Source organism: Delphinapterus leucas, chromosome 14, assembly GCF_059928025.1.
Source record: "Delphinapterus leucas isolate spDelLeu-1000000601 "Yukka" chromosome 14, BTC_Dleu_Yukka2, whole genome shotgun sequence".
NCBI classification, from domain to species: Eukaryota; Metazoa; Chordata; class Mammalia; order Artiodactyla; family Monodontidae; genus Delphinapterus; species Delphinapterus leucas.
In genome coordinates this window covers 209,006-235,358 of record NC_143142.1, presented here as the reverse complement: position 1 = coordinate 235,358, position 26,353 = coordinate 209,006, and the positions used below count along the sequence as shown (strand labels likewise).

At 40.4% G+C, this 26,353-nt stretch overlaps 2 protein-coding genes across 7 annotated transcripts in view; one reads left to right on the top strand and one right to left on the bottom strand.

Moving 5' to 3' along the window:
* The first annotated feature begins 190 nt into the window (after positions 1-190).
* ZNF140 (zinc finger protein 140) lies at positions 191-26,004 on the top strand. 6 transcript variants are annotated; one of them, XM_022598226.3, is made up of 5 exons: positions 222-332; positions 631-683; positions 2,243-2,369; positions 2,748-2,843; positions 11,970-26,004. In XM_022598226.3, exons 2-5 carry the CDS (start codon positions 675-677, stop codon positions 13,154-13,156), a joined length of 1,419 nt encoding a protein of 472 aa, XP_022453934.1. In that variant the 5' UTR covers positions 222-332; positions 631-674; the 3' UTR covers positions 13,157-26,004. The 6 variants fall into 6 exon arrangements, with proteins under 6 accessions (XP_089750429.1, XP_030620261.1, XP_022453934.1 ...); XM_089894303.1 differs by having other exon boundaries at positions 191-994; positions 2,751-2,843; XM_030764401.2 differs by having other exon boundaries at positions 191-994.
* ZNF891 (zinc finger protein 891) overlaps positions 4,998-26,353 on the bottom strand; it is a 35,839-nt gene continuing 14,483 nt past the window's right edge. Inside the window, exon 2 of the mRNA XM_022598243.3 lies at positions 4,998-26,189. Coding sequence (XP_022453951.1) covers positions 24,437-26,074 — 1,638 coding nt within the window. The 5' untranslated portion in view covers positions 26,075-26,189 and the 3' untranslated portion in view covers positions 4,998-24,436. The remainder of the gene's footprint in view (positions 26,190-26,353) is intronic.

Here is a 26,353-nt window from a genome sequence, read left to right as displayed (position 1 = left end):
AGTCGGTTCTGGGAGTTGTAGTCCGAGCGTGGAGGGCTAGGCCTCAGGCTGAGGCCGCAGTGGACCCTGGGAAGTGTAGTTGTCTGAGACCCCCCCCCCCCCCCCACCCCGTTCTCCCTGTCACGGGCGCGGGGTGTCCTGGGAGTTGTAGGGGGTGGGGCGGGCACTCTGCCCGCGACGCGCCGAGGCCGCGGTGGGTCCTGGGAAGGAGAGCTGTCTGAGGCCCGCGGCCTGGTCGCGGTCGGTCTCTGAGGCTCCGGAAGGCGCAGTTTGCGGGACGCTGGTGCGGGGTACCCGTCGCAGAGCCGAGAGCCTTGCTTGCGCGGGCCGAGGTAGGGGAGGGGCCCGCCCTGCCCGAGCCTGTCCCCGCCGGGGCCTGGGGGGCCGGGGGCGGTGGCCCTGCCCCGAGCTCGGGAAGCCTTGGTTGCCCGGCCAGCAGCGCGGAGGAGACGCCCCAGCTGCGGCTCCGTTAAAGGCAGCGGCGCTGGGGGCGCGGGTCGGGCCCAGGCTCGGAGCCCCCGCCGCGGCGGGGAGGGAGCTGTCGCGGGCGTCCCTGACCCTCGTGACGAGGGCGGTGGATGCGGAGCCCGGGCGCCGGCCCGTGCGTCAGCTCGTCGCTCTCCCCGCCAGCTCCGCCTTCCACGCTCGGTTCTCCGCGGGCCCTGCCGTGAGCCATGTCTCAGGTGAGCTGGTGTTTCCTTTCTTCCTCAGCGCGGATGTGTTTTCCGGACTGGGCACACAGTATTTCCTCCCCCTGCCGCCCTTCTGGCGCCTAAGAGGACGTGGGAGGGCAGGCGGGGCGGGCGGCCGGGTCTTAGAGCGGGCTGTCCTGCGCCTCCTTTCCCCGGAATTGGAACGTGGAGGGCTTCACTCTCTGCCCCTCGCCCCCGCTGTCGTTCATTCGCTGACTCCTGCTTCCGTTGGCCGTCTCCTTTCACGCCTGCATCAGTGGTCTCAGTGCGTGATCCTGGATCAGCTCTGTCGGCATCACCTGGTAACTTGCTGGACTTGGGTATTCGCGAGCCCCACCCCAGCCTTGTGAACCCGAACCTGTGCGTGTGCGGGTTGGCAGTCTGCACGTTAACAGTCCCTCCACGTGATTCTCCTGCACGGCGCTTTCTGGGTCCTGGGGATCAGCGGGGAGCAAAACAAAATCTCCGAACTCACCGAGTTCATTTTTTAGGCAAGACGTGAAGTTTCTCTAGCAAGGAACACTGATTATTGTTGTTTTGGTGGAGGCTAAATGCGTGGCTGGCAATTGTGCTTCACAGAGGTCGGGGATAAGAAGGCCAGCTCTTCCAGATTAGTCCATCTGGTTTTAGTGTCACTTCTCTGTCCTACTTTCTGTCATAATTGTCTCCAAAGCCAGAGACTCTTCAACTTTTGCTGGGAGTCCAGTTTCCTTCCGTTCTGGAGAGCCTACTGTTTACATTAGGAAACAGCTTCCTTTATTAGTCAATAATCTATAACAGATTATAGGCACTTAAAAATTTTTTTAAACTGTAAAATATAACTGTCATACCTCTGGGGCTGTTACTAGTTTGGGACTTTTAAAAATCCCTGTTCATGCCTAACAGCTATGTGGGTCACTCAAGTGCTGCAAAACCAGGCTGCAAACAGGGACTTATTACTCATCCTGACCCCAAGGGAAGAAGCTGCAGCTTCCACCCTGGGAGGCCCTTGTACTGTAGCCTTCAGCGTCTTGTTCGGCGACATTGCTAAGTATCACAGCTATTTCTTCAGAAACGGGGTTAGGTGTGGTAAACTTGAATGTGTACCCCTTAATCGGGAGCTGCTGCTCTCTGCTACAGCCAGTTGTGCCTGCGAAGAAATTCTTGCCAGATCATATTAAAATAGGCTGGTATTAAGGAAAATATACTCTCCCTATTACACATAAAGGGATTGTCTTCATTATTCATAAAGCGTGGTGAGATCTTAAGAATTTTTGCAACCAAAGCCAGAAATTCATGTTGTTCACATGTATAGTCCTTTATCTTCCACAAAATTGTAAATTATCTCAGGACAAAGCATGTATATTTTTTCGTCTTTTCTCCAATTATATAGTAAAACAAAAGAGCTAATCTCTTCCTTATACTCTTAATAATTACTCAGAATCCTGAAAACTGTCATTGCTCTACTTGTATACATTGTCCACCATCCACAGTGGGACCCATTTCACTCCTTGATCAGGGCCTTTGGGAGCATGGGTGCTGGTTGTGCAGATGTCTGTGTGTCATTTCAGGGGTCAGTGACATTCAGAGATGTGGCCGTAGACTTCTCCCGGGAGGAGTGGGAATGGCTCCAGCCTGCTCAAAGAGATTTGTACAGACATGTAATGTTGGAAAACTATGGCCACCTGGTCTCACTGGGTAGGTATTTCTTCTCATCTCCCCTCAGTCAGAATTTGACCTTTAGGATGGCTGTTGCGAATCTTGATTACCTGGCTGAACATTCCCAAGGGAGGTAAGTTTTTTTTTTTTTTTTTTTAGCTTTTCTTTTTATTTTGGCTGCACTGCATGGCATGGGAGCTTCCCCGACAAGGGGATCAAACCTGAGCCCCCTGCAGTGGAAGTGCAGAGTCTTAACCACTGGACAGCCAGGGAAGTCCTTTATTAGCTTTTAAGAGGGGGATTAGAACTTCACCTAATCTTTAGAAATCTTTCATACTTACATCTGGCATTTCTAATAACGCCCCCTCTTTCGTAAGGACTCAGGGACTAATTGTGAATTTATTTCATTTCCGCAAGCAGGTCTTAACATTTCTAAGCCACATGTGGTTTCCTTACTGGAGCAAGGGAAAGAGCCGTGGCTGGGGAAAGATGCAAGCAGAGGTCTGTTTTCAGGTGAGTGAGTTAGAGGCTGGTGGGGAAGTTTTTAAAATAACAACCCACCCAGTCAATGAAAAAGCAGTACTTTGTTATATGCTGGATGGAAAGTTTTCCTTTAAAGGTACTAGAGATACAGGGACTGTAAAGTCTTGCCCACAGCAAGGGGACCACTCACACCCACTTACCTGTCTGCCTTCAGTTCTCATCCTTTCTTCACTTTCTCACAGATAGATGTGTCCCTTCTTTTCATTATTAGCTCTGTCTGGGCTCTGAATTTTATTTCTCTTTGGTTTCTCTTCCCTTTCTTTTTAAAAATTGACTTATATGTTTCCATTGTCTAAGTTAAAAGGTATATATATTTTTCTTTATACTGCTGTTCTAACCCTCTTGAAAAAGTGATTCATTACACTTTGGTTAATTGATGGGCTTATTCCTTCAGTCATGTGTTATTTTAACAATTTTTTAAAAAGATTTATTTATTTATTTTTGGCTGTGTTGGGTCTTAGTTTCGGCATGCGGGATCTTCGCTGAGGCATGTGGGATCTTTCGTTGCAGCACCTGGGCTCTTCATTGTGGTGCGTGGGTTCCAGAGTGTGTGGGCTCTGTAGTTTGCGGCAGGTGGGCTCTAGTTGAGGTGCGTGAGCTCAGTAGCTGTGGCGCGCAGACTTAGTTGCCCCACGGCATGTGGGATCTTAGTTCCCTGACCAGGGATCGAACCTCCCATCCCCTGCATTGTAAGGCGGATTCTTTACCACTGGATCACCAGGGAAGTCCCTATTTTAATGATATTTATTGAAGTTTTAATATTGTTAAGACTTTCTCTTAGGTGGTATGCCTCAGAGAGTAGAAGGCATGGCATAGTGAGATAAATTGGGTCTGTAAATAACTTTGTTAGAGGTCCTCAAGTTCGCAGTTCAACGATGAGAAGAAAGGAATTTCCAGTTGGTGTTATAGACCTGGGTAATTTGGATAGGGATAGTAGTAATAGAAATATAAAAGACAGGAAAAGGGTCAGTTTAAAACAAAACGTGGTGGTGGGCTTCCCTGGTGGCGCAGTGGTTGAGAGTCCGCCTGCTGATGCAGGGGATACGGGTTCGTGCCCCGGTCTGGGAAGATCCCACATGCCGCGGAGCGTCTGGGCCCGTGAGCCATGGCCGCTGAGCCTGCGCGTCCGGAGCCTGTGCTCCGCAACGGGAGAGGCCACAACAGTGAGAGGCCCGCGTACCGCAAAAAAAAAAACAAAACAAAACGTGGTGAATTAGTTTGAGATATGCATAGTGTGAGTAGAGAATGGTATTTCCAAGTGAAGAGGTGCAACAAACCATTGGAATATATCTTAGAAAAAAATTCCAGATAGGGATGTAGATGTGGGAATCTTATATTAAGAAAGAAAAACAGAAGCAATGAGGTTGATTGAGAAGGGCTCTGAAAGCTTTCTTCACCTTAGGTTGAAATAAAATTGCTGGTGAAGCTCTTTAAAAATAAATACGGCCATGCACCGCGCTTGAAGATTCTGACATAGAAGATCTTTGGAGCCTCAATTATATGTGTTTATGACAATTTCCATAAGTTCTATAGTTGATTCTGAAGCAAACCTCTAATGGAAGTATACTGGCCTTTAGGGAGTGGTCCTCTCGAGATAACAGGGAAATACTTATGTTTATGGAGAAGCAGCTAATGGTAGGACTAGTGAGGGAACAGAGGATGCCTTGAAAACCAAGCTGTGGATGTGAGAGCGAGACCTTCAGGAGGAAGGACGGGAAAGAGCCCTGTGTGAGCTGAAGTCACGAGGTGGGACAAGTGCCCAGAGACTTCCTCGTGAAAGGATGAGTTGAAGAAAAATGTTCTTTTCTAAATGTTTTGAAAGTAATAAAACCCATAAAACTATGTACAAGGGAAGTGAGGTAAAGGGGAAACATGGAAAAATTGCCTCTAATTCTACTACTTTAATACAGCTCTTAGAATTTTTGTGTTTCTTCCAGTACCTTTTTGGAAAAGGGAAATAGCTCACAGACAATGCATAAAACATAAATGTGCAGCTTAAATTATTATAAGGCACCTATGTAACCACCACTCAGGTCAGTCGACACAGCACTGCCAGGTCCCTAAGAGCTCTTCGGGTGCTTGTCCCAGTCACCCACCCCCCCACCTCGCCCCCTGCAAAGGTAATCTTTAATGGTAGTAACTTCCTTGGTTTTCTTTATCAACTGTTGGTGTCTCTAGTCACTAGTTTAGGTTTGTATGTTTATGAACTTTATATAGAGGGGATCATAATATATATATTATATTGTAATTTGCTTCTGTCAAAATTATTTTTAATATTCATGCATTTTGCATACTCATCTAGTAGTTTGTATCCATTCTGTTATTGATGGCTTCTTGGGTTGTTTGCAGTTTAGGGCTATTGCAAGCAATGTTGCTCTTGTCCTTGGGTCCTGGTACCTCCTGGCACGGGGTTCCTGTGGTTTATGTCTAGGACTGGAATTGCTGAGTCAGAGGATAATGTATCTCTTTCACACATTAGATGATGCCAGAATGTTTTCCAAAGTGCTTTTACTGACTTACACTTCCACAGACACAGTAAGCGGGTTCCTCTTGCTGCTCCCCATGTTTACCAAATGCCCTGTACTGCCAGGCATCATGCTCTTCACCCATCAGGAGAGTGTGCAGTGGTAGCTTATTCTGGTTTAAACGTGCATTTCTCCAGTTACTAATGAGGTTGAGCACCTTTTCATATGTTTATTGAGTATTTAGATACCCTCATTTATGAAGTGCTTCTTGAAGGTTTTTGCTCATTTATCTATTGGATTCTCCATCTTTTTCTTGTTTTGTAGGAGTTGTATATTTTGGATACAAATCATTGTAATTATATTCACTACAAATACCTCCTCTTACCTGTGGCCGGCTTTTCTCCTTAAAACCTCTTTTAATGAACAGACTCTTAATTCTAGTATAGTCAGATTTGTCAGTCTTTTCCTTTATGATTAGTATTCTTTTTTTTTGGCCGTGCTGTGCCGTGCAGCATGCGGTATCTTGGTTCCCTGATCAGGGATCAGACCCTTGCCCACTGCAGTGGAAGTGCGGAATCTTAACCACTGGACCACCAGGGAAGTCCCAATATATATATATATTTTTTTGATCTGTTTAAGAAATCTTTCCCTACCATGAGGTCATGATGACATTTTCCTAGATTTTCTCTTTAAAAAGTCACTTTGCATTCACATTTAGATCCATGGTCCACTTTGGATTTATTTTTGTGTGTCATGTGACTTAGTGGTCAGTTTTGGTCTCTTCTGCATGGACATCCAGATCTCGAGGCACCATTTATTGACATGTCTGTCCTTTCCTTCACTGGTTTGTCATAAGTTAAGTGTCAGTTTTTGCGTATGTTTCTGGGTTCTCTAGTTTTTGTTTTTCTATTTTTCTATCTTTGCATAAATCTATACAGTCTTAGTTATGGGTTTAATAATGGATAACATTTTACTGTATTTGCCTCACCTCATCCCTTTTTTTGCTGAATAATGTAATTTACAGATACCTTGATATTTCACTACACAGTACTTCACTATCATGTATAAAGTATAGGGATATTTTCTACATCACTGAAATATTTTCACATCAAAATGTTTTGCTTAATTTCATTTTAATGCACTGTCCATATATAAATACTCCATAAATGTGTTTTATAATTGGATTGTCTTTCCCCTGTGGGGTGATGAAATTCTTGTTTCTCTGTATGTCCTATAACTTTGACTTGTAACTTTTTTTTTTAAATATGAAGACTTTGGGTCTTATTTAAATCCTGTTGAGATGTTAACTTTAAGCAGGCTGTCGATATGCGTAAGTTGAAGCCACAGTTCTAACCTGTCTTCTGTGCATGTGGTTCCAATGACAGTCCAGTTTTCAAAGACTTCTCAGCTCTCTCTTATTTGTCCCCATATACACCTCCTAGTGGTGTTGGGCACTGGGTTCCCCTTAGGCAGCGGGTTCCCCTTTGTTTCAGTTCTCACAGCTTTAGGTGTGCTGTTTAGGGTCAGATCCATGCATGCACAGCTCAGGGAGGAGCCCAGAATTTCATACACAACTTTATGGGATCATCTTCTTGTGCTCCCTTTTTCACCATGTCCCCTTTCCTTTTTGGCTCCCAGGGCCCCCTCTTTCAGGTATTTTGGATAGAAAGGCAGGCCTGTAGGTTCCCCTCTGCACTTCCTGCAAGTTTGTCTGCCTCTGCAGCCATGCAGCGAGGGGATGGAGAGAAAAAGAAAAAAAAGGGGGAGTATTACCTCTCTGCTCTTGGGACCATTGATCTTTCTGCTGAGGGAGGAGGGTTACCCTGCCTTAGAGGTTTAATTGCCTGTATGGCCACAGCTGCTGCAACATGCTTTGGGTTTGGGCAGAAGAGAATCGGAAATGAACAAACAATAAGATTTCTCTAACCAGTATGGACTCCCCTTTCCCATTCCTAAGAACAGAAATAGAGGCTTCTCATGGAGCTCTTTCTCCTCACACCTGCTGCCCAATTCCTGCTTTCAGGCTGCATTTGAGTTTAGGCCTGGAGAGACTGGAGGGGGGAAAAAAACCCAAGAAACTCATCACCAGTTCAGTGTTACTTTGTGTTCTGGCTTCCTTCTGCAAGCAGCTTGCTACCGTTTACTTTTTTTTAAATAGATTTTTAAAATTTTTAAATTTTATTTATTGTTGGCTGCATTGAGTCTTCACTGCTGTGCACGGGCTTTCTCTAGTTGTGGCGAGAGGGGACTACTCTTCAATGCGGTGCACGGGCTTCTCATTGCAGTGGCTTCTCTTGTTGCGGAGCACGGGCTCTAGGCACGCAGGCTCAGTAGTTTGGGCACCCGGGCTCAGTAGTTGTTGCACATGGGCCCTAGAGTGCGCTGGCTTCAGTAGTTGCAGTGCGTGGGCTCAGTAGTTGTGGTGCATGGGCTTAGTTGCTCCGCGGCATGTGGGATCTTCCTGGACCAGGGCTCAAACTTGTGTCCCTGCATTGGCAGGCAGATTCTTAACCACTGCGCCACCAGGGAAGTTCCCCGTTTACTTTTTAGAGTTCTCAGCTAGCTGCTTTATGCATTCTGTTCATGGTTTTCACTTGTATTCAGTGGGAGAGCCAGGTTGGAGTGTACTTACTCCATCTTTACAGGACTGGAGCCATTCATATTTTATAACTGAAACAAAACCCCGAAGTTACAGCATGTATAAAGATCATACTAATAAAATGAGAGTATGAGGTTCAGTCTAGATTGAGCAAAAGTATAAAGTGTAAGGAGGAAAATGGTGGGAATTAAGGATGGTTAGGGAAAGCACTGGTCAGATCATGCAGGTGTTTTATAGGTCCTATTAATAAACTTAGAGTTCATCCGTAGGCTAATAAGGAGTCATCAAAAGATTTTAGGCAGGCAGGCGAGCATTTTAGTAAGGTAATTCTAGCTGCAGTTTGGAAAACAGATTTATTGGAAGCGAGACTAGGAAACAGCACAGCCATTTAAGAGTTGTTGCCATAACCTAGGCTAGATGTAATCATCACCTGAACCTTGGAGGTGTCCAGGGAATGGAAGAAGGTATACAGACGGTAACAATGTAAGGAAGTGGACTCAGAAAGACCTGGTGATTGACTAGATAAGACATTAAGAAGATTGAGGAATTGTGGTTGACAGCACTCTTTTTGCTGGTATTATTAGCTCCTTAAAAAAAAAAGAAGGATGAACAAGTTTGAAGGGGAGGGAAAGATTATATCAATTTGTGACTTACTGAGTTTTGGGTCTCTGGGATAGTCGAGTATATAAATTCAATAAGCAATTGAGTATCATATTCTGGTGCTTAAGAGAGATATCACAGTGCTTCTCAAAGTTTAGTCCTTTGGATCATTTTAAAATACATAACCCCAGGCCCCACTCCAGAAATTCTAAGTTATTAGGTTTGGGGTGGAACTCAAGAATTTACGTTTTAACAAGCTCCCAGGTGATGCTGAGCTAAAGTAGGATTTAGGAGTTATCCACACAGCTTCTTAAGATTTTGAATTTTTTTTGTAAAATCCCTGCACACCTGTTGTTGAATTTATTCTTAAGCAACTTTCTTCAGTTTCTTTTCTAAGAAGTTATATTGTTTTTCTATAGGGATGCTAGTGAATTTGTATATTTATATCTCTCAGTCTTTACTGTAGCAATTAAAATACTCTAAACCTTCCCTGCAAATACTGTAGTGATTTTTTTAAATTAATAAACTTTATTTTCTTTCAAGCAGTTTTGGGTTCACAGCAAAATTGAATGGAAAGTACAGAGGGTTCCTATATATCCCCCTGCCCAGTCTTCCCCACTGTCAACATCCCACACCACAGTGGTACATTTTTCACAACTGATGAACCTACCTTGACACATCATTATCACCCAAAGTCCATAGTTGACCTTAAGTTTCATTCTTAGTGTCATACATTCTATGGGTTTTGACAAATGTGCAATGACATGTATCCATATCTTAGTATGATACAGGATAGTTTTACTGCCCTAAAAATTCTCTGTGCTCTGCCTATTCATCCCCCTCTCCCCACTAACCCCTGGTAACTACTGATCTTTTTACTGTTTCCATAGTTTTTCCTTTTCCAGAATGTCATATAGTTGAATTCATAGGATATTTACCTTTTTCAGATCGGCTTCTTTCACTTCATATTATGCATTTGAGGCTCATTCCTTTATATCTTTTCATGGCTTGATAACTTTTTTCTTTTTTTTAGTGCTGAGTAATAGCCCATGGTCTGGATGTACCACAGTTTACTTTTCCATTCTCCTACTGAAGGACATCTTGTTGCTTCTAAGTTTTGGCAGTTATAAATAAAGCTGCTATAAACTTCCACGTTCAGGTTTTTGTGTGGATGTAAGTTTTAATTCACTTGGGTAAATATCAAGGAATGTGATTGCTGAATTGTATGGTAAGAGGATGTTCAGTTTTATAAGAAACTGACACACTGTCTTCCAAAGTGGCTGCACCATTCTGCGTCCCCACCAGCAGTGATGAGAGTTCCTGTTGCTCCACATCCTCACCAGCATGTGTTGTTGTCGGTGAATTGGAGTTTGGCCATTTTGATAGGTGTGAAGTGGTGTCTTATTTTAATTTACAGTTTCCTAATGACATGATGTTGAATGTCTTTTCATATTCTTACTTGGATCTGTAAATCTTCTTTGGTGAGGTTTCTGTTCATGTCTTTTGCCTGTTTTTAAATTGAATTGTTCATTTTCTTATTGTTGAGTTTTAACAGTTCTTTGTATATTTTGGGTAATAACTTGTCAGATGTGTATTTTGCAACTATTTTCTCTCAGTCTTCTCATCCTGTCTTCTCATTCTCTTGACATTGGCTTTTTTTTTAAAAATTAATTAATGAATTATATTTATTTTTGGTTGTGTTGGGTCTTTGTTGCTGCGCGTGGGCTTTCTCTAGTTGTGGCGAGCAGGGGCTACTCTTCATTGCGGTATGTGGGCCTCTCGCTGCGGCAGCGTCTCCTGTTGCGGAGCATGGGCTCCAGGCACTCAGGTTTCAGTAGTTGTGGCGCACAGGCTTAGTTGCTCCACGGCATGTGGGATCTTCCCTGACCAGGGCTTGAACCCGTGTGCCCTGCATTGGCAGGCGGATTCTCAACTACTGCGCCACCAGGGAAGCCCTTGACATTGGCTTTTGCAGAGCAGAGGTTTTTAATTTTAATGAAGTCCAGCTTATCAATTATTTCTTTCATGGATTGTGCCTTTGGTGTTATACCCAAAAAGTCATCGCTCCCTAACATCATCTAGCTTCTCTCCTTTGTTATCTTCTAGGAGTTTTATAGTTTTGTGTTTTACATTTTTGTCTGTGATCCATTTTGAGTTAATTTTTGTTAAGAGTGTAAATCTGTATCTAGATTCACTTTTACACACGTGGATATCTAGTTGTTCCAGTACCATTTGTTGAGAAGACTGTATTTGCTCCCTTGTGATGTCCTTGCTCCTTTGTCAAAGATGAGTTGACTATAATTATGCAGGTCTGTTCTGAGCTCTGTACTCTGTTCCACTGATCTACTTGTCCAGTCTTTCACCAGTGCTGCACTGTCTTGATTACTGTAGTGCTACAGAAGTCTTGAAGTCAAGTCCTCTGACTGTTCTTCTCCTTCAGTGCTGTGTTAGGTATTCTAGGTCATTTGCTGTTTTGTATAAACTTTAGAATCAGTTTGTTGGAGATCTGTGAAATAACTTGCTGGGATTTTGATTGGGATTTTGTTGAATCTATATACCAAGTTGGAAATAATTTTAAACTTCCAGAAAAGTTGTAAGAATAGTGCAAAAATACCCATATGCCCTTTACTCACATTCACCCATGGCTAATATTTTGCCCTGTTTGTTTTGTCATTTGGTATATGATTTTTTTTTCCTGAAACATTTGGGAATAAATTGTATACATCATAGTCTTTAACTCCACATATTTCCTAAGAATAAAGATATGTATTTTAAACTTTTGTATTATTATAAAACTCTGTTCTCCCAAAATGATAAAATCCTTTACTAAAATTTAGCCTGGAGAAAATCCTGTGTTTATCTGTCAAAAGCATCTGATGGAAAGACACTGTTATCCCTAAATTGAGCTTCACATGTCTGTTTAGAAGGTAGAGGTAGAGTGAGGATGCTAGAAGATACTCAGAGAAACCTTTTTATTCATTCATTCAGAATAAGTTACTGTAAGATGTTCCAAAGGCACTAAGTGAACACAATCTCATTTCTTTGTGGGACCTGAGGAACGCTTGTAGTCTATTAGCATCATTATGAAATTGTCATTTTCAAGTCATTCTGGCAGCAAATAAAGTTTACCTGGAGGTGAGGAAGATTAACCACCTATCCTTTACAATCACTTATTTTTCTGATAGTTCTGTTTTTCCCTCACCTTCAGTTTCTTATTTTTAGTCTTCTCCTTATTCACCTACAGCTCTCCTCTGTTTGATGTCTTCTGAATTTCTGGATCTACTGCTCAGATTTCAGAGTCATATATGATAACTGTAAAAGCAATGCAATGCTAAGATTTTTTTTTTCAATGTAATTCTCATTAAAAAATGGAGGAGTGGCTTTTATTTTACTCAACACAGAAAATAAGAAACATTTGCTTTGTTTTTTCAGCTTCAGAGTCAAATGGTGAGATCAAAGAGTTTTCTCCAAAAAATGTCATATACGAAGATGATTCATCCCAGTATTTGATAAGATCTTCAGATCTTTCATTTGAAAGATTTCTAAGCCAAGGCCTTGAGTATTCCAATTTTAAAGAAGGCTGGAAGTGTGAGGGTGATACTGAGATGCTGCAGGGAAATCAGGGATATATCGGGCAAGTGACAGTTTCCCATCAAGAAGCCCTGTCTCAACATATGAATGTTAGTACTGTGGAGAGACCCTATGGATGCCATGAATGTGGAAAAACTTTCAGTCGGCGCTTTTCCCTTGTGTTACATCAGAGAACTCATACTGGAGAGAAACCATATGTATGTAAGGAATGTGGGAAAACCTTTAGCCAGATCTCAAACCTCGTAAAACATCAGATGATACATACAGGAAAGAAACCCCATGAGTGTAAAGACTGTAATAAAACATTCAGTTACCTTTCATTCCTCATTGAACATCAGAGAACACATACTGGGGAGAAACCCTATGAATGTACCGAATGTGGAAAGGCCTTTAGCCGTGCCTCAAACCTCACTCGACATCAGAGAATTCACATAGGAAAGAAACAGTATGTATGTAGGAGATGTGGGAAGGCCTTTAGCAGTGGCTCTGAACTCATTCGCCATCAGATTACACACACTGGAGAGAAACCTTATGAATGCATTGAGTGTGGGAAGGCATTTCGCCGTTCTTCACACCTTACCCGGCACCAGAGTGTCCATACCTCCAAAACCCCCTATGAATGTAACGAATGCAGTAAAGCCTTCCGTTGCCACTCATTCCTTATTAAACATCAGAGAATTCATGCTGGAGAAAAGCTCTATGAATGTGATGAATGTGGTAAAGTTTTCACGTGGCATGCATCCCTTGCACAACATACGAAAATTCATACTGGAGAAAAGCCCTATGCATGTACTGAATGTGAAAAAACCTTTAGTCGGAGCTTTTCCCTCATTCTACATCAGATAACTCATACTGGGGAGAAGCCCTATGTATGTAAGGTATGCAATAAATCCTTCAGCTGGAGCTCAAACCTTACTAAACATCAGAGAACACACACACTAGAGAACCCCTATGAATATGAAAATTCATTTAACTACCACTCATTCCTTGCTGAACACCAGGGAATTCACACTGTAGAGAAAACCTAAGAATGTATGGATTAAAAAAAAAAAGCAGCTAATGCCTTACTTTGACTTCAGAGAACTCTTGGAAAGAAGCCTTATGTGAATGTGCTTATTGTGATGAAATGTGGTCTCTGCTTTATTCAGTATTCTGGAGAAAAACCCAAGGAATGTATGGGAAAGCCATTAATAGCTGTTCATTCTTTTTGTAATACCAGAAGATGAAATCAAACAATACTAAGAAGACTCTTCATCTGGTAGGATTCCCTTAATCTACATTTGTAAATTCCTACCAGGAAAGGATACATGTCCAATAAATGTGAGAAAACTTTTAGAGATTAGGTCTCATTCTGCATCTGTCAGCTCAGGACAGGACAGAACACATGGGTAAGGGTGTACTTTTTCCTGGACATCAGAAAATTCATAATGAAGGAAAGTCATACAAACAATGATTTGGGAATGCCTTCATGTACCATGCAATATTTATTAAATTCTTAAATACTCTTCTAAGGAGAAAAAGCAACCCTATAAATGAACTTAACATAGGGTGACTTTCTGCAGTATTTCAAACCTACAGAATTATCCTGGGGAAGAACTACCATTGTAATGAGCGTGGCAAAGTCGTAAGAGTTCTGAGAAGTTATACTGGAGAATATCGGTGTGGGAGGATTTTTTACAGGGGGATGTTTGTTTGGGTTTTGTTTTTTTGTTTCAAAGCAAATTCAGAAAAGCTACGAATAAATCTTGATTCATAGTAAATTAATGTAGTATTGGCTGAATTTTTTTCTTACAGCATGTGTGATTCTGAATATGCAACTATCACAATATTGACATCAAAAATGAGGAGTAGCATGCTTTTTTAAAAACATACAGACATTATAGAAACATCTTTAGATATATTACGGTTTTAATTTTGAGACAGAGTTTGGACTTAAGGTTATGCTAACTCATGTTTACCCTTGAATCTGACTAGATGTCTTAGTCTGAAATAAATATAAATAAGGTACATCACAGGAAAATGTCAAGGTTGTTTACCTCTTTTGTTCCATTTTCAGTAAGAACATTTCTTCTGTAAGCACATATTTGTCCAAATAAATCAGATTGTTTTCATCTCCACATACACCTGCCCAAACTTTATTTTCCCATTGTAAAGGTTATCTTACCTTTAAAGCATCTGATTGCCTCCTTTCAAGAACTTCTCTTGTGTTTAGTACATGAAATATGTAATTTAGAACTTGAATGAGTGCCTCATTTAAGCATATTTTTTCACGCATATATAATTGTTCTTTTACAAGGTGAGAGGCTGGCATATTTCTTTTCCATTCAATGTAACAACAAAACACAGCTGTTGCCTAATATTTACTTTTCTAGAGCAATTCAAAGCCTCAAACTATCAGAACAACTCAACTCCACTGTATAAGTCCCCTCTTTCCTATAGTGGTGGCCAGTATTAATAATTTCCCTCACACCCTGTGGCAGTCTTTGGTGAACAAGAATGTATTTGTCATCTCAGAGGTGTGTAACATTCAGAGGTGTAGCCATAGACTTCTCCCAGGAGGAATGGGATTGATTAGACCCTGCCCCCAGTTTTTTATATAGGAATGTAATGATGGAGAACTATGGGACTCTGGCCTAAGGAGTTTACCAATCCTCCAAATTCAGAATCTGAATTTAGGTATCTGCCTTCTCCATAGGAAGTATCAGGGGGTGGGCTGTAAGTTGCCTGGCTGAATTTGTACTCCATGTTCTTGAGGGAATGTTTTAAAATTGGCCCAAGTAGGAAATGGCATGCATTCTTCTGTTTTTGTTCTTCTTGTAATAGCGTCTCTTCCCTAGGGTCTAGGAAAACCATAATATTTTGAATTATCTATTTTCTCCTAGTAAGCAGGATTTTTATTTCAAAAGCAAATGTGACCTCCTTAATGGAGCAAGGGAGAGTGAAGAATGATGGAGAAAAAAGTGGGAAGAGGCCTATGATCAGGTGAGTGAGGGGCACTCAGGAAAGGGAGTGCCTTTGCAGGTAGCTCACCAAATACATTGCTTGAATCATTTTTATCAAAAATAAGAAATTTCCCCTAAAATTTACTTCATGCAACATCATTCTGAACTATGTAACTCACCCAAATATTCCTCTTGTTCATTTGTGGTAAAATATTTCACAAAATAACTATGCTATTTTTAATTTAATTAAAATACAGATAATGTATTAAATACACTAAATCAAAATACAGTTAATTCCTAGGCTATACAGTAAAAGATATGTCAAAACACTGTTGCCACTGAAAAAACAAAGTGAATAGTTTGTGGATATTTTCATTTATACAGTATGCTTTCTTTGTCATAGCAAGTCAGTGCTGGCAAGGTTCATAGTTGCTTTCAGTCAATTTCAGCACACAAGTCTGTGTTATATCTTTCCGTATTTAACATTTATAAGCTGTGGCACTTTTCAGAGGTAGCAGAAGACCAAAAGAAAAGCTTCCTGTTTTTCAATATGAAATTCAGTAGCAATAGCCAATATGAAATTCAGTAGCAATAGCCAGCCAGACACATTAAGGTATAAAAGCAAACAGTGGGAATAAAGCATATGATGTACTTTAAATTACTTGTATAATACATTATTTCAGTTCCAATTGGTTTGACAAAGAGATAATGGTGATACATAGTGTGACCATCTCAATACATGTGAAGGGCTAAACATCCAATTTGAACATTTTGATCTAGGAGTTTATAATATAATAAACTTATAATAAACTTATAAGGAGTTTGTATTACAGACACACAATTGTCTTAGGTTTGCCTATTCAAGTTGTGAAAACTTTGTGTGAAACACAGGAAGGAAACCATGATAGCTCTGAAACAGTTATAATATTTTTATTACTCTGTTGTCATGATTATCTAATTATCCATACTAAAACAGAGAAGGGAGAAGGGAAAAGACATAGACATTTAGGACAAACTCAAAAGTTCTAATGTGTGTAGTTAGTCTTTTAAGAAGAGGATGACAGAAGAAATATTTGAGGAGTTAGTGAAGAACCTTGCAAAGAGATGCAAGATATCAGCCCTCAGGTTCAGGAAGCTCAGCAAGTTCCAAGCAGGGTAAAGTGGGACATCACCACAACTATGCACATTGTAACAAAAGATAAAGCCTGGTTATCAGAAGCTGGTACAGAGTAGGGGAGAGACTACTTTCACAGCAGCAACAAGAAGACTGCAAGTTTCCATCTCAAATGAAACGATGGAAGAAGATAATGAAACAACACTTTTAAAGTGCTAACAAGGAAAAAAACAAAAAATTCGACCAATCTAGATTTCTATACCAAGCTAAAAGTCCTTTAGAGATAAAGCAGAAATAAAGATGTTTCAGATAAACAAAAATGGAGGGAACTTGTGTAGCATGACTGTGCTAAAAGAAACATTAAAAATGAGTTCTTCAGGCAGTATGAACTGGTCCTAGATGGAAACCTTGCAGTGCAGAAGGCAGTAAAGAACACAAGGGGTAAATATAAGTCAAGTATTGGGAAACTAAGGCCCATGGGCTATATCAGGGCCTGTAAGCTAAGAAAGGTTTTCACATTTTAAATGGCTGTTAAAAAGATGACTCTGCAAGAAATATAAATGAATATTGTCAACACAATTATAATATCAGCTGGAGTTTAAAATATACATGAAACTAAAGAAGCATGACAGTAACACTTGATTGGAGGGGATGAATGGAGTTCAGTGTAAGATCCTAGTAGCATCAGTGAAAGTACTCATTTCGTTCTCTCGATCTAGGGGCCGACTAAATAGGTGTATTCTGTTTGGGGAAATTCATTAAGCTGTACTCATTTCTCTATGTATTATGCTTCAGTAAAGTTTTTACAAGTTTCCCAAAAGATTATTACACTTCAACATTAAAACAAGAAGTTACTATAAATGCAGAAGTATAAGGAGATGGAGCAACAGGTACATTCAGTACTAGTGATGTAAATATTAGTTGTTGCAAGAACAATCAGAATTCTATATTTTCTTAGAAAGCAACAACCGGTGCTTCAGGGGACTTAAAATAAGATACCCACATAGAGTTCAGGCTGGGTCAAGTTTTGTTACTGAGAAATGACGCCAAAGAATTTTCTATTGAATATTATACAATGCGTCTCAGGATAGGAAACTGTTAAATCCTTCTGAAGAGATGGAAGAAATTTCAAAGCAGAGAGGCAGCAAACCTTGCAGATTGGGTGTGAATGACTTGGAAGAAAGAGGTAACACTTTCAAAAAGTCTGCCTTTAAAGACTGGGAGAGAGAAAAGGTAGTAAAGAAAAGGGTAAACAAATTAGTTACCTGATATTCTAAAAAATTTTTTAAGAAATGAATTTTAAGAAAAGTATTTTTTTTAAGTTTTAAGAAATTCAGCATCACCAATACTCTCAATATCACAGAGAACAATATTATGTAGAAAAATGGAAATTGATCAGAAAATAGAAATTTCAGATTCAATGTGAAACTTTGCTGATGGGTGAAAAATATAATTTTATCTGTTTGCTATGCCTTAAATTACAGGTGAGTTTATGTCGTGACATTTATTAATCTGTGAATTTCCTGTTCATGTTAAGTAAATATCTCATTTTATTTGTTGTCTTAAAAGAACTCTGTCTGCTAAGGAAATGACAGTTTTCTGTAATCCAAATTTCATACATGAACTGCTACAGTAGCCTCCTAAACTGGTCTCCCAAGATTTTTCTATACAATAGTCAGTGTAATTTTCAAAAAATAATCTCTTATGAAAGATTCTTAAAGAGCTTCTGATGGCTCTTCAAATAAAATATAAACTCATGCCGGAGCTGGTAAGGTGTTTTCTAAATCCGACCTACTCTCTAGCCTGGTTTCATATATGCTTCTCTTTACCACCTTGCCTGCCCATGTTCCAGCCACTGGTCTAGGACTTTTTTTTTAAACAAACATGTCAAGATCTCAATGAGGACTTTTGTTCTTGCTGTTGTACTTACAAAGCTCTGTGTCCCTACACTTCTCCAATCCTCTGTGGATGACTCCTTTCCTTCAGATTTCAGCTTGAATGTCACCTTCTCATGGAGGCCCTCCCTGACTGCCTTATCGAACATATGTTCCTCTAATCATAGCACCTTATTTGTTTCCCTCATATTTTGAATTTTGCCTAGAGGTCAATTTAGATGAAGTCTAAAAAGAGCCCAGGCCCTTTAGCAACATTTTCAAAAAGTGCCTTTAAAAAGCTGTAGATAGAAAAGTTGGCTTAAAAAGTGTAAAAAAAAATTATCTGATTTTTAAAAATGGCTAGAATCTACATATCCAACAATAGCCTGAGCAAATCTATATACAATTTTGAAGATATTAAAATCATGCTTTTGAAAATTATTTAAGTAGTTCATGATGGAATTGTTTACTATTTAAAAAAATAGACAACTTAGCTCTATTTACTATGTAAACTAGAAAATTTAGCAAAAAGTAAAAAAATTACGACTCAGAAATGACCACTGATAACGTTTTGGTATATAATCTTCCAGGATATTTCAATGCACACACATACACACATATTTACAATATATATTTTAATAAAAACATGGTTATACTCTGATATTTTATAATTGTATTTAAAAATCACAGTACAGTAAGTCCCCTACATACAAATGAGTTCCATTCTGAGAGCGCGTTCGTAAGTCCAATTTGTTCGTTAAGTCCAACAAAGTTAGCCTAGGTACCCAACTAACAAAATTGTCTATATAGTACTGTACTGTAATACTTTTCACACAAATACGTAAAAAACAAACACAAAAAGTAGAAGTTTTTAATATTATAGTACAGTACCTTGAAAAATACAGTAGTACAAGCTACATCACCGCTGCTTTTATGCTTGCTTCCGGACATCCTGGGCTTGAAGTAAAGACACTGTTACTGTATTCTATACAGTACTGTAAAGTACACAAAAGCACAACCCCTTGTAGAGGATGCATGCACGTGACAATGTACACTAGACACATGAACGTGATTGGACATGCGAACGTAGGTTTGCATCTTTGAAGGTTCGTATGTAGGGGACTTACTGTATATTAGATACATCCCCATTTGTCAATAAATACATAATAACATTTTAATGACCATATTACATTCCATTTTATGGTCATACATAATTTTTAAAAACCAATTAGCTGTTATTGGGAATTTAGGAATTTTAGTTTTTCACTAGAGTATGAAACTCAGATGACTATTGTTACTTATACATGTTTGAATGAAGGGTTCTTTTATAAAAGCTAAGAAAAAATTGCTAGGTTAAAGGTTTAGAATATTCTCGCTTTGGACACATACTGCTTACCTGTCCCCCAGAAAGGTTGTGTGAATTTATGTTTCCATCAGTAGCCTAAAGAACATGGCACCCTCACCAGTAGTGGGTCATTTCACTCCTTTTAATGTAATACACACTGTAGCAGCATATGAACAGTGGCCAAACAAGGTATATGAACTTGAGGGTGGTAGAGGCAGGGCAGGGTATATGAATAATTAAACCTCACTTCTCTTAATAGTCTTAGTATCTGCGTGCCTGTCAATTGTTAGAATATCTTGCTATGCTGAGTGTGACTCCAGCGCTTGGAAAAAAAATTTGATTTTATGCAATTTTTGCCTTATACAATCACTTGAAACCCAATTCTTATTTTAAGTTCAGCCTCCACTGAAATACTAAGTAAACAAATAAAAGGCACAAAAGTTTGGGGAAAACCATACATGTTTAAATAAGTACCTATTATGGGACAAGTACTAGGAATAAAACAATGAACAATTTAGAGTTCCTACCTTACCAAAGCTTAAAGTTTAGAGGGCAAGACACATAATTAACCAGGCAATACTGTGAAGGTGTGAAAAGCATGTTAAAGCAGATGTAGGATACAATACCTAAAGGATGAACAGGCCAAGTTAAGGTCCAGAGAGAGTGAGGAGATGGAGCAGCAAGGGCTGTGGCCTGAAAAGACAGGTAAGAGTTTAGCATGAAGGGTCTTGTAGAACATTTAAGGTAAAAGGAGGGAAGTCCGCTTGAGGATTTAAAAGTGAGATGTAATATAACCAGATTAGTACTTGAGACGAATCACCCTGGGAGCAGTATGGAGAACAGATGAAAGGAAAGCAAAATATATTAACAATATTGCTCATGCAGTGCTCGTTGTTATTATGAAACATCTGGAGGGGAAAATGGATTAAATGTACATTATAGTCCATCCACATAATCAAATACTAAACTATTTCAATGAAAGAATGAAACAGAACGACATATACTGACATAGAAAGATATGATTAAAAAAAGATGGAGGGCTTCCCTGGTGGCGCAGTGGTGGGGAGTCCGCCTGCCGATGCAGGGGACACGGGTTCGTGCCCCGGTCCGGGAAGATCCCACGTGCCGTGGAGCGGCTGGGTCCGTGGGCCATGGCCGCTGAGCCTGCGCGTCTGGAGCCTGTGCTCCGCAACGGGAGAGGCCACAACAGTAAGAGGCCCACGTACCGCAAAAAAAAAAAAAAAAAGATGGAATGAAAGTTATGACTCAATTTCTGTACAAAGAAATCTATATTTGTATGTACATGGAATGTACAGAAAGTGCACTTATCCACAATATTAAATTTCTAAGGCAGGAGGATCTGTGAAGGAGGAGGACTTTCTCTTGTGTAGGGCTGATGTTGTTTACATTTTTTCTCATATGCATGTATTACTTTTATAATAAAAAAACACCAAGAGTAATAAATAATAAAAAATAATAGAAGGATACTGGGCTAGCTGCACAGCAAACATACTGGAACAAAGTAAGGTCTGAGTCAGAGAAACCCATCACAAGGCTGCTGCAGTAAAATCCAGGTGAGACACCGGGTGAGACTGCTTGAGCCCACAGCTGCTGGTGTGCCAAGTCACTGGTGAGCCAAAACTAGTGCATAAATGCCAGCGCCCAACCAAGCAGAGCACGCCCCCTTCCTGAATGCCACTCAAGATGATCTCCTCGCGCAAACGCCACACGCATTTGGGATTCTTCTCTAACTGCTGCCTGCTACTGCTGTACCCTGGAGGGCCGTAAACACCTAATGAACAATGGGAATATTTGGTGCCATAGCATGACTGCATGTGCTCCTCTCCAAGCTACGTGTGAATCTTACTAGACTAGGAATCTATCATCTTAGAACCTGCTGGGATTTAATCTAGGCTCCCTCTAAATTTTGTTTTCACTGGTCACAGCCTAGTGTCAGCCCACCCTCAGCTCTGATCTTATGTTCTCTGTCAGTACTGCCATCATAACAATGTTCTGTATTCCTCATGTCCCAGCCACAAACCCCAAATTCCTACCCTTGTGGAAACTGTTTCCATGGTGCCCTCTGAGATTTCCCTGAGTGACAAACTCCTTTATGTCCTCAACAACTTCCCTAAAAATTCCCATCATTTCTTTGCACTAACTTAAACTTGGCTACCCCTGGAAAAAAACCTACTCGACAACAGTCACATCAAAGAAGGGCTGTCTATTCGCATGCACTCCATATCTATAGGTTGACATGTAGGATCAATGTCCCCCTTGCTCACCAATATTACTTCTAACCAATTGCAGCCTCTTGTAAAAAGAAACAAAGACTTTCTTTGAGGCTCATACCAGCTAGTTTCGACTTTCCAACTCTCTTCTTCGTTGCTATCTTCTATTCAACTAGACTCTCCTTCTTATTCACTTAGACTTTGCTATTTGCTTTGCTGTCTTCACAGGAGGCCCTACCAGTAACCTGGGGGGACTTTCACATGCATAGAATCTTCTCCAGTAAAACCTCTGACCAGTCTTTCATCCATCTTACTCTTGGCAGATAATCTTAGCATGAAACCTACAGTCTCATGTCTATATTCTGTTGGCCAAGAACAGGGGGGATGACTAATCTTGGCCATGGAGGCTGCCTGGGATAAAGAGTTTTGTAACTGGACACACTGCTACTCTAAGCAAAACTGAGATACTATTAGTAAAGGAGAAGTAGGGAACATGTATTAGGTTAGCAACTAGCAGTATCTGCCACACTGGGCTAGAAAGTTGCTCTTAAGAAACCAAACAGGGACTTCCCTAGTGGCGCAGCGGTTAAGAATCCGCCTGCCAATGCAGGGGACATGGGTTCGAGCCCTGGTCCAGGAAGATCCCACATGCCGTGGAGCAACTAAGCCCGTGCACCACAACTACTGAGCCTGCACTCTAGAGCCTGTGAGCCACAACTACTGAAGCCTGCACACCTAGAGCCTGTGCTCCGCAACAAGAGAAGCCACTGCAATGAGAAGACCACACACTGCAACGAAGAGTGGCCCCTGCTTGCCGCAACTAGAGAAAGCCCGCGCGCAGCAACAAAAGACCCAACGCAGCCAAAAATAAATAAATAAATAATTTATATTTAAAAAAAAAGAGAAAACAAACAAGCAGTGTTGTATAGCTCAGATACTCTTAGCTCAAGTAACTTAGATATAAGTAAATAAAGAGGTAATTAAAACCAACCCACACAGTCCTCCTTTCCTTCTGAGAGAATGGTGGAAGTATCCCTTCTTGCAGCAAACATCAGTCCTTCTATTTGTGCTCCAGATACCTCCATCCCCTTCTCAGGAACTTTATGGTACTGACTGTCCCTCTTCTTATGCCTGCACATTTAATCTCTCCATACTGGATACATCACATTAGGATCTAAACATTTTCTAGTTTTTCATTATTTAAAACATATTTTCCCTTGACCAAATCTCTCTCCAGCTACTTCTCCATCTTTCTCCTACTATTCAAGCTTGTCTATATTTACTCTTTACTTCCTCATCCTTTATTATGAAACTCATCCTAACCTACCACCAATCCTCAACATACCATTATCTCCACCTAAGGTCAACAATAACCTTCACGTTGCCATACGTTTGCTTTTGCAGACTTCATCTAATTTGACCTCATAGTAGCATTTAAAACAACCGATTTTACCTTCCTTCTTCAAACACTAGTTTGTCTTGGTTTAGTAAAACTCCATTTTTACTTACTTTAAATATAGGAGGTCTCCATGGTCAGTGGTAGACATTTTCTTTTCACACCATCCATTTTCCCTATACAATCTGACTCACCTCCACACAACCCAGTACAGTCTATCTCCTGATGTTGCTAAAATTATATCTCTGTCCTAGACACCTCTACAGGTTCAGAACTACACATCAGCCCGTTCATCTAGATATCTCACAACTCTATAAACAGGACTAAAACTGTGACTATTGCCTTTTTCTTCCATCATAGTTTCTTCCTTCCATATTTTGTTTCTTAATAAATTAGAGCTAATCTCATCAGTATCTCTAAAACCAAGTAGCAAAATCTCAAGGGCTTCATTCAGCATTTAAAATTGGTAACTTCCCCTCTACTTGAAGACTCTTTGGTTTTCTCATGCTGAAATGTTGGGATTTTCCTCCTGCTTCTCTGACACCTGCTTTCAATGACCTCAGCTCCATCCTCTCTAGCCTAAGCACAAAAGTTCTATCAATATTCCTCTTCCATTCCTCTCTTTTCTATGTTCTTATCCAAATTTGTACACCCAACGTAAAATATTTAAGTCTACATATCTTGTGATCTTTTTCTTTTTTAAAACGAGGTTACTGTATTGACTGTATTTACATACTGTTTTTAAAAAATCAATAAGCTTATTTTTCTCACATAAAAAGATGCACAGATATAAGCAGTGCAGTGCTGGTACAGTTATTTGAAGATATCTTTGGGAAACCAGGATCTCTTTGACACCATCCTTGTCATCCTCATGGTCACAAGATGGCTCATTCAGCTCCATGAATGCAAAATCCAAAGGGAGAAGACTGGGGAAGGCAGAAAGACAAAGTGCAAAAGGCAAAGAGAAAACACTAGATAGGTCTGTCCCCAGTGATACTATCCACTCCCTACAGGGAGGGATGAACTGGATGTTCGATTGGCTACTAACAATACCTGTCACACCAGACCAGAAAGCAACTCTCAAGAAAATAACAATAAAGTAGTATCATATTGTCCACATACTTTGAAGATAATGCAATTAACTTAGAAATCCATAAGGTAACTGAAAACATATTTAAAATAACTCTAAACAGCTATGGATCTGAAAGTCATAAAGTCATAATAAATATTAGACAACAGAGTTAAAACAAAATAAATTATCATACACCAAATGTGTTATATAACTAAAGGGGCGTTTATAGGACTATTTATAGCCTTAAATGCTTATTTTAGAGAACAAAGACTGAAATAATGAGCTTGGAATCCACCTTAAGACACTGAAAAAGGCAACTCCATATTCTTAATAGTTACAAGGTTTCTCTCCCAGTATGAATTCTCTTGTGTATAGTAAGTGAAGAATTCTGACTGAAGGTTTTTCCACATTGAATACAGCCATAGGGTTTCTCTCCAGTGTGAGTTCTCACATGTCTCCTAAGGGAAGAGGAAACACTGAAGGTTTTCCTGCATTCCTTACATTCATAGGGTTTCTCCCCAGTATGAGTTCTCACATGCATTCTAAGAGATGAGAGACCACTAAAAACCTTCCCACAGTCAGTGCATTCATAAAGGTTCTCTCCAGTGTGTGTTTTCTTGTGAACTTTAAGGTGAGAGCTTGTGTTGAAGGCTTTTCCACAGTCATTGCATTCATAGAGTTTCTCCCCACTGTGTATTCTCTTGTGCACTATAAGGTAAGAACTTGTGCCAAAGGATTTTCCACAATGATTACACTCATAAGGTTTCTCTCCAGTGTGAGTTCTCACATGAACCTTAAGAGATGTTTTTTGACTGAAAGCTTTTCCACATTGATTACATTCATAGGGTTTCTCACCAGTGTGAGTTCTTATATGTCTCCTTAGGGTTGAGGAATCATTGAAGACTTTCCTACATTCTTTACATTCATATTGTTTCTCACCCATGTGACTTCTCTTGTGCAAAATAAGATTAGAAATCCTTTTGAAGGCTTTTCCATGCTGATTATGTTCATGATTCTCTTCAGTAGGAGTTTGTTCCTGTTGCTTAAGGGATGAATGATGACAAAAGGTTTTGTTTTTATTACACTCATAGGAATTCTCCCCCATATGACAATTGTTGCATATAGGAAGCATATTATTATGTTTAAAGTGTATGCCATGTTCGGAGCATGTGTACTCTTTTTGTGCTGTTTGAGTTCTTTCAAGATGCCACAGAGCTCTGTCATAGTCATGACTTTCACAGACTCTCTCACTTACAGAGTTTTTTTCATAACTGTTTAGGATTGAATTATGCTTCCAACACTCAATATCTAAGTAACACTTATGGCAATGTTTACTGATGGAAACTCTCTTTGAAAAAACAAGTTTTGATCTGAGTTTAGAGTCCTCCTCTAATTCATGATAGTCATACAATCCCTCCTGAGATGATGCCTTCTTTTGAGTAAATGTCACTTGCCTCAAAATCCCCTTTGGGATCTTGTGCTGTTTTCTGATTTTATGGCATTCCCAGTCTGCTCTTAATGCGGGAGACCGATCATCCGTTGTGAATCTTATCATTTTCTTGCCACTAGATGATTTTCCCCAAAAAATATTCTGGTTAGAAGTTGATTCTTTGGTTTTCAGTTGAATCTCCCAGTCTAGACAGGTGCCTTGGGGAATTCTCCTTTTCACAGTTCTTATGTCTTCTTGACCCGACAGGGAGATCACAGGCTTGCATAACTGATATTCCACCAAGGTGAGATTCATATAGTTTTCCAACATTACGTCTCTGTACATACTTCTCTGAGCAGAGTCCAGCATCACCCACTCCTCCTGGGTGAACTCCACAGTCACATCCTCAAAGGACACTGGTCCCTGTAACCAGGTTGCTGGGAATCCAGGCACTATCCTTGCCCCCTCAGTACTTCTCACATAGAAACAGGCAGAGTCCTGTGTAGGCAGAGCCCATATTGGGCATAGGTCAATGGCTGCCATCTTGAGAGCCTGAATGTGACATCCGCCTGCACAATAGGGCTGAGAGAGCTGGATACTTCTTTTCTTGTTTTTCTGATTCAATCAAGTCAGGGTTGCATTTCACTGGGTGTCCTTCCTGTAGCCAAAGAGGCAGGTTCAGGTAAAAGAAGAAAGGTGAAAATAGGGTCCCATTGGAGGCAAGGTTAAAAAAAAATTGTAGACCCTCTCTTGTACCTTCCAGCAAGGTCTCACCTGCTTAAAATATTTATTGGGATTTGTACTGACACGCAATATAGTCAT

What these genes read in the sequence shown, in the direction of transcription:
- ZNF140 (XM_089894304.1), top strand. Translation starts at nt 2,204, where the DNA reads ATGGGTGCTGGTTGTGCAGATGTCTGTGTGTCATTTCAGGGGTCAGTG. An exon ending in TGGCCACCTGGTCTCACTGG is followed by an intron (nt 2,370 to 2,747) that starts GTAGGTATTTCT and finishes CATTTCCGCAAG; the next exon opens with CAGGTCTTAACATTTCTAAG. An exon ending in AAGCAGAGGTCTGTTTTCAG is followed by an intron (nt 2,844 to 11,969) that starts GTGAGTGAGTTA and finishes TTGTTTTTTCAG; the next exon opens with CTTCAGAGTCAAATGGTGAG.